We start from the raw sequence: 7,500 nt of genomic DNA, 5'->3' as shown, positions 1-7,500 counted from the left end.
ACAGAGGGCCTCTGTCATGTGTCTGCGGGTCATTTGTACCTGGGGTTAATCCTTCCTTCTCCCTGATCCGCCTGTCAGTCTGTCATGTTAGTTTATGCAGCCCTTGCCCTGTGCTATGTACTGGTCTCTGTTAAAGGGGCAATCTGAGATTCAAACAACAACAAAGTGGTCACCCTGCCTCGTTTTTGGGGTGAAGAGCTGAGGGGTGGGGTTGGAGAACTGTAACTCCTCTCAAACGCGCAGACAGAGCTATGGATGCAAGGACTGACCACAATTAAAACTTATATTTTGGGTTCTGATAGGGTAGGACAGTTAATAATAGTTTAATAGAATTAATATAACTTCATGCCTCAGGGTAAGCTCCTGAGGTATGAAGTTACATTCATCAAGGATCAAATGGTTAAAAAAAAAAATGGATGTACCAATCCCAGATTGCCCCTTTAAAACGATATGGACCAAAACCACAACAACTTAAAAACACTGTAAACAGTCTACAGTATAGGCATAACATGTAAACAACCACTGTGTGTGTGTGTGTGTGTGTGTGTGTCCGTCTCACCTGTGCTGCCGTGCAGGTGTGGATACAGGTGTGCCCCGGGCCCGTGAGCGGCCACCAGCTCGTACTGAAACGCCGCCATCCTGCGGCTGATATCCTGCTGGCCCACCGCCTCCACGAACAGCGCCCCCTCTGTCAGGCCGAAGCACTGCACCCTCCCCTGCGCCTGCTCTTTCTCAGCCAGCAGTAACCTGAGCTCCCCGGCCCGCTCCAGGTAGACGCGGGCTCCCCTGGAGCCGGCCTGGGGCTTGATGCAGGCGTGGAGGCCTGGCGAAGCCCCGGACGAGGGCTCCGTGTTGGGCCGCAGGTTGATGATGATGGCCCCCGTAGGGTAGAGCCACTCCAGGGAGCCCTGGGCGCAGCGCAGGTAGACCTGCTCCACGTCCCGGGAATGGGTCTCGTGAGTCAGGCCACTGAGGAGAGGGGGGGAAGACGGAGGGGAAGACGGAGGGGAGACGGGGAGAGAGAGAGGGAGGATAGTGGGAGAACAGTGGAGGAGAATGAGAGGAGAGGAGTGTGGAAAGAGGGAGAGGGAAATGGGGAGGAGGTGAAGAAGAGAGGGAAAAGGAGAGGTTGAGACATGGAATTTTTTTTGACATTTTGAGGATGTGTCAGTGGACAGAAAGATATTATATTCATAGCAGCCTGTTTAAAAATGCTGCTAAAATCTGAAGTAGCATTAGTGTTGCTAGACTTATTTCGACAGGCACTTCACCTTCAAGTGGGCTAGATCTAGCTACACACACCACAGACATCACTAAAGGGGCAATCTGGGATTCAAACAATAACAAAGCGGTCTTTTTGCCACTTTTTTTGGTAAACAGCTGAGGGATGGGGCCGGAGAAATGTAACCACTCACAAATTCATGGACAGAGCTATGACTGACCCTCCATGAGATCAAAATGATAGTTGTAAACATGTTTTTGAAGTTATCCAGTATTTGTTTACAATTGCATTGTTTAGGGGTTTGGGATTTCGGAAGGGGTCATAGAGTGTAACTCAGCTCACTAAGCAGTTATAACTTATATTCTTCAAGAATAACATTCATTTAAAAGTCCCAAAATTGGTGTACAATCCCAGTTTATGTGTTAAACACGTATTACCTTATCAGAGTTTGCGCAATTAGCTTACGGTTAAGGCTCTCGCTCTCGCACAGATAAGACTTGACCTGATGTGACCGATAAAGAGGTTGTATATGCGTGCTGTCTTATCGTCGAGGTGCGTTGAAGGATCAGGAACTGATTATAAAGTTGTTAGAAGTTTTGACGTAGTAAAAACTTCACAGGGTGCGTCGTCTTTCCATTTTTATGACGGCGGGACTTTAGAGCGAGCGATCAAAGGCAGCCGTATGGCCAATTTACGACCAGTCATCAGAGGTAGTTGCGTATAGGCTCCACACTCTCTGCAGTGTGCCGTATACAATGCAATACTAGTTTTACAATGATATGAAAGGTGAGATATGAACCACCAAGAACAAAGCCAACGTCTAACCTCTTACCCGGTGGCCCCAAACACCCAACCTTTCTCTACGTACGCAGTAGCCTACGCAGTGTTCGTATGCTTCGCGGAAATGTGACGTTCAAATCATAAATCAGATGATAGCGCGTCGCCATATGGCATTCGGAAATGAAGTCTCGCTCACGCCACGACGCTTAAACGTTTTTTCGTGTCAGTTTGCAGTTGGTGCATACGGGGAGACGGATCCACACCTAACCATGGGGTCCGGACTTTTTGAGGGGGAGGGGGGGCAGGGGAGGGGAGGGGGGGCAGGCGGCATGCCCAAACGGCCGCCTGACCTCCGAATCCCCTCACTCACTTCTTTGGTTTTAATTAAGTCTATTAAATCATTTCTGGGTCCAATTACTGCATCTGAGCCTAAAGCCCGGCTAATGGGCAACAGATTATTGGTTTAAGTTCAGAGACCCCTCTCTCTCTCTCTCTCTCTCTCTCTCTCTCTCTCTCTCTCTCTCTCTCTCTCTCTCTCTCTCTCTCTCTCTCTCTCTCTCTCTCTCTCTCTCTCTCTCTCTCTCTCTCTCTCTCTCTCTCTCTCTCTCTCTCTCTCTCTCTGCGTCGGGGAGGTTGAAAGCATGTCAAGTTACTCATCAGAACGCGGTTGGCTGGCTACAGATTCAATCCATTAGGCGTACCCGTTATCTAATCGGGAAATAACGACCCACCCTTTGATGATCAGTTCCATCGGATATCGGTGACGGTAGCGCTTTATAATAACTTTTTTGTTCAAAACAAAACAAAATTGTGTACATGTTCACCATGAATGCACAGACATAGCCTACCACCACAGACCGATGAAAACAAAAAATCAACTGATCTTGGGCCAATAAAAACAAAAAAACGTAAAAACACAAAACATAAATCATCTAAAACTCCTGTTGCACCTGTAAAGCACGATTGCGCAACATCTGGGCGGGTTTTACAGAGACATTTTCCAAGAAAGAAAGTTCCTCTTTCATTTGACATAAAGGCTACACTTTTTTTTCTTTGCAATGTTTCAACATCTGTCGGGCAATATAGGTAGGTAGGTGAGTAGGCTGCAATACTTGGTAAGCTAATAAAAACTATTCAGATGAGAAATGTTGTTGCCACTTCAAAGGAGAGGCTAAACGAGTGTTGTTTTGCTTACCTTCCCCGCCAACTGCACTGGTCGCTTGAATATTGTGCGGAGACGCGACAAAGAACCACAACCGCTACCCAATGCGCTAACCACGGCCAGAGCATGTTGCCTACGGCTCCTACGCCCCACTCTCGTCCGACCACACGGTCCGCCGCCTTTCGGTACTAAATCACCCAAATCCACCAAGAACTCCTGGAAGAAACTTCTTTGTTTTCACATCCTCGTTTCCAGTAAGAATGTAAAGTCTCAAGTCAGTAACTGGCAGTTTTGTTCCGTAGCGTAAACGGTGAGTATCATTTCTGATCGGGTTTAGCCGTCAGAGTCGGGGAGAACAGGAGCGATAGTGACCCGCCACCGAGGAAGTCCAGGCAGTAATAACTTCTGCTGCGCTCGAGCTCAACTTCTGGTCACCCGCCGCAGTCCCGCACCCGCCTCGACCGGGGCTCGTGCCAGCAGCTGACTCTGCTGGAGTGACACGCTCCAATCCACGCCCACGCCCCCGGTGTGTGTGTGCGTGTGCGTGTGTGCGCGCGCGCGTGTGTGTGTGTGTGTGTGTGTGTGTGTGAGAGAGAGAGAGACAGACAGACAGAGAGAGAGGGAGAGGGAGAGGGAGGGAGAGGGAGGGTGTGAGTGTTAACGCGGACATGGATATTCTTGGCTTCATAAACAGATGGATCGTATTATTGCTTAGAAAATGAGAGCAGCATGCAGGTCTTAAGATACACAAGCATCATGTTGCAGAGAAGTCACTAAACATCCAATCAACGTGCCATGACTTCTCAATATACCCGGGCGCCGTTGAATAATATAATAATAATATAAATTAATATAACTTCAAATAGGCCTTCATATTCGCATTTACTGCTATTCACTTTCATTATTATACTTTTTTTTTGTTTATATGAAAAAGCGTTGACAGATGTGATATTAAGTTTTGCGTTCAAACATAATCCAGAATGAGTGTTTTTAACCAGGCCGGTTTTCAAGAATATAAATTATGCAATAAATAAGAATAAAGGTTCAGAGCAACACTATTTAGGTCGATCAGATCAGTGACCCGATGTAATTCATTGTATTCCGATGAGCAGCAATGTCACACCTGAGTCCTAAACGCCGACTCGGTTGACGGGCGCTTTTCTCGTGAGAAAACAGTCGAAACGGCAAGCATGTAACCGAGTCGTCACATTCCCCGGACAGCTACAGCAATGTAACGCATTTATGATGAGAAAACTGCCACCCCCACGTTACCCTTCCCTCTCTCTCTCTCTCTCTCTCTCTCTCTCTTTGTAGAACACTCACAAACACACACACAGTGCAGTACGTACACGCACGCACGCACGCACGCACACACACACACACACACACACACACACACGGTGGGGATAATTCATGTTGGATCATTTAATGCGAGAATAATCGCTGCTGTAAGAACCAGTTTACCAGCCCAAACTGGAACCATCTTACCGAGACCAGGCTGGCACCAGGGTGTGTTTTGAGACATGGCTTTATGACGGTTTCACGATGGTAGCTGGTAGCTGGTTTGACGCTGGTCGCAAGCTGGAACCAAGCTGGTTCACCACCTTAATATTATGATATATGCCATTTAGCTGACGCTTTTATCCAAAGCAACTTACATTGCAGTGAGTGCATATATTTTTCAGTTTATGTGGTCCCTAACCGTTAGGGTTAGGGTTAGGGTTAGGCCCACGTTCCGCCTTCCAGCTCTGGTTAGGGTTAGGGTTAGGGTTAGGCCCGCGGTCCGCCTTCCAGCTCTGGTTGACCATCTACCACCGCTTTATTATGACTTTATTACATACTACTACTTATTATATTGTATTGTTGATTTATTGATTGTTTTTGTACAAGGAGCTAGATTCAAAAAGTATTTCACTATATCACTTACGGCTGTTGGTACGTGACCAATACAATTTGATTTGATATGATTTGATTGATGGTTGCATCATGCCTTAACATCAAAGACAGCATGCAATAAACGCCCAAAGGCGGGAGTCGTTATGGTAACACTTTAATGTGCGATTTGGCGACGTTAAACTGAACAAGCCATAATTGTTACTGACGAGACGCAAGTTTCAATTGCGTGTGACTGTGCAACTGTATAGTGTGTGTGTGTGTGTGTGTTTAGTGTGAATACAAAAAAGTACAAAAAACAAACCTCTAAAATTGTGAGTTGCATCATAAAAACTTTTTAAAATAATATACAAAATATTGAAGGGACATACCACCTTTTTAAAAAATGATTATCACTCTAGATCACCACATTTCATCAAAATATAATTCTGACGATATACTATATAGGACGTGGATAACTCATGTTTAGTTTAAAGAGAAAATAATAGGCTGTATATTATTAACTATTCCACTTTTGAAACTAGTAAAACCGGTTTTAAAACCCCCAAGAAAACACCACCACCACCAACAACACCAACAACAACAACCGTAAAATGTGCCTCTAACTTACTTTTGATTCACGAAGTTACCCTCAAGGCGAGCCTCGGGCCTTTGAGTTTGAAGACAGCTTAACTCACCAACTGCCAAAGCATTCTGGAACAATCACCACCTAGAGCGCCAAGTGTTTTATGTGGTGTTTACCTAGCAACAATATTTTGGTTGGCTACAAAATGAATCATCATCATTAATGCATTTTTGGTGAATAAAGTCACCCTTTGGCACTAAAAGGTTGACCATTTGTGCGACTTTGTTCACCCTCGGCGCTGACTGAGTTCATCTGATTCCTTTCCTGACAGGAGTGAGTGTGCTGAGTTTGACCTCCTTCTCCTCCGCCATCTTAACATATTGACAGACCCCGACCTTTGACCCCGGCCCGTGGAGCTATTTCTCTCTTCTTTTTTTTCCCTCTCTCTCTTGTCCTCCCGCTGTCACATGACCAACGCACGCCGGCTGTCACAAAGCCCTTTAATGGAACGCACATTCTTTCTCTCCTTTCTTCCTTCATCCCTCGCTTTTTCCTCCTTCTCTCCTCACTCCCTTTCCTTCCGCGGCGCGCTTCGCTTGCTCACACACACACACACACACACACACACACACACACACACACACACACACAACCTCCAGGTGAATGAAAAAAACCTCCCTAAAGACCTGACCTCTGACCTTTCCTAACCCAAACATACCTCTCTCCTATCTCAGCATATCTCTACTAATCAGCAGCCCTGGGAGAGAATAAACAGCAGTGTGTGTGTGTGTGTGTGTGTGTGTGTGTGTGTGTGTGTGTGTGTGTGTGTGTGTGTGTGTGTGTGTGTGTGTGCCCAGGTTACAGGGTCAGGGTCATGGGTTGCGGTGGTGGTTTATCAGGGCTAATCCCTTTAGAAAGACAGAGTGAGTGACTGATGGTAAACAGACTCAGTGCTGTTTAAACACCACAGAATCTCCATTAGACCACCCTAACACTAACCTAACACACCCTAACACTAACCTCACATCTAACCTAACATCTAACCTAACACACCCTAACACACCCTAACATCTAACCTAACACACCCTAACATACCCTAACATCTAACCTAACACACCCTCCAGCTCACCATTAGACCACCCTAACATCTAACCTAACACACCCTAACATAACCTAACATCTAACCTAACACTAACCTCACATCTAACCTAACATACCCTAACACTAACCTAACATCTAACCTAACACACCCTAACACTAACCTCACATCTAACCTAACATACCCTCCAGCTCACCATTAGACCACCCTAACATAACCTAACACACCCTAACATCTAACCTCACATCTAACCTAACATTCCCTCCAGCTCACCCAGAGTCTAACAGGTCTAACCTAACATTCCCTCCAGCTCACCCAGAGTCTAACATCTAACCTAACATAGCCTCCAGCTCACCCAGAGTCTAACATCTAACCTAACATAGCCTCCAGCTCACCCAGGGTCTAACATCTAACCTAACATAGCCTCCAGCTCACCCAGGGTCTAACATCTAACCTAACATAGCCTCCAGCTCACCCAGAGTCTAACAGGTCTAACCTAACATAGCCTCCAGCTCACCCAGAGTCTAACATCTAACCTAACATAGCCTCCAGCTCACCCAGAGTCTAACATCTAACCTAACATAGCCTCCAGCTCACCCAGAGTCTAACAGGTCTAACCTAACATAGCCTCCAGCTCACCCAGGGTCTAACATCTAACCTAACATAGCCTCCAGCTCACCCAGGGTCTAACATCTAACCTAACATAGCCTCCAGCTCACCCAGAGTCTAACATCTAACCTAACATAGCCTCCAGCTCACCCAGAGTCTAACATCTAACC

At 46.3% G+C, this 7,500-nt stretch overlaps 1 protein-coding gene across 1 annotated transcript in view; it reads right to left on the bottom strand.

Annotated features, from left to right (window-relative positions):
- metrnlb (meteorin like, glial cell differentiation regulator b) overlaps nucleotides 1-3,545 on the bottom strand; it is a 6,277-nt gene extending 2,732 nt beyond the window's left edge. The window contains exons 1-2 of the mRNA XM_083694141.1: nucleotides 3,198-3,545; nucleotides 560-969 (exon numbers count right to left, since the gene is read on the bottom strand). Of these exons, the coding sequence (XP_083550267.1) occupies nucleotides 560-969; nucleotides 3,198-3,292 (505 nt within the window). The 5' untranslated portion in view covers nucleotides 3,293-3,545. The remainder of the gene's footprint in view (nucleotides 1-559; nucleotides 970-3,197) is intronic.
- Nucleotides 3,546-7,500: the final 3,955 nt, after the last annotated feature.

The sequence above is a fragment of the Argentina silus genome, assembly GCF_951799395.1.
Source record: "Argentina silus genome assembly, chromosome: 22".
Classification (NCBI taxonomy): domain Eukaryota; kingdom Metazoa; phylum Chordata; class Actinopteri; order Argentiniformes; family Argentinidae; genus Argentina; species Argentina silus.
This window is presented reverse-complemented; position numbering and strand designations above follow the sequence as displayed.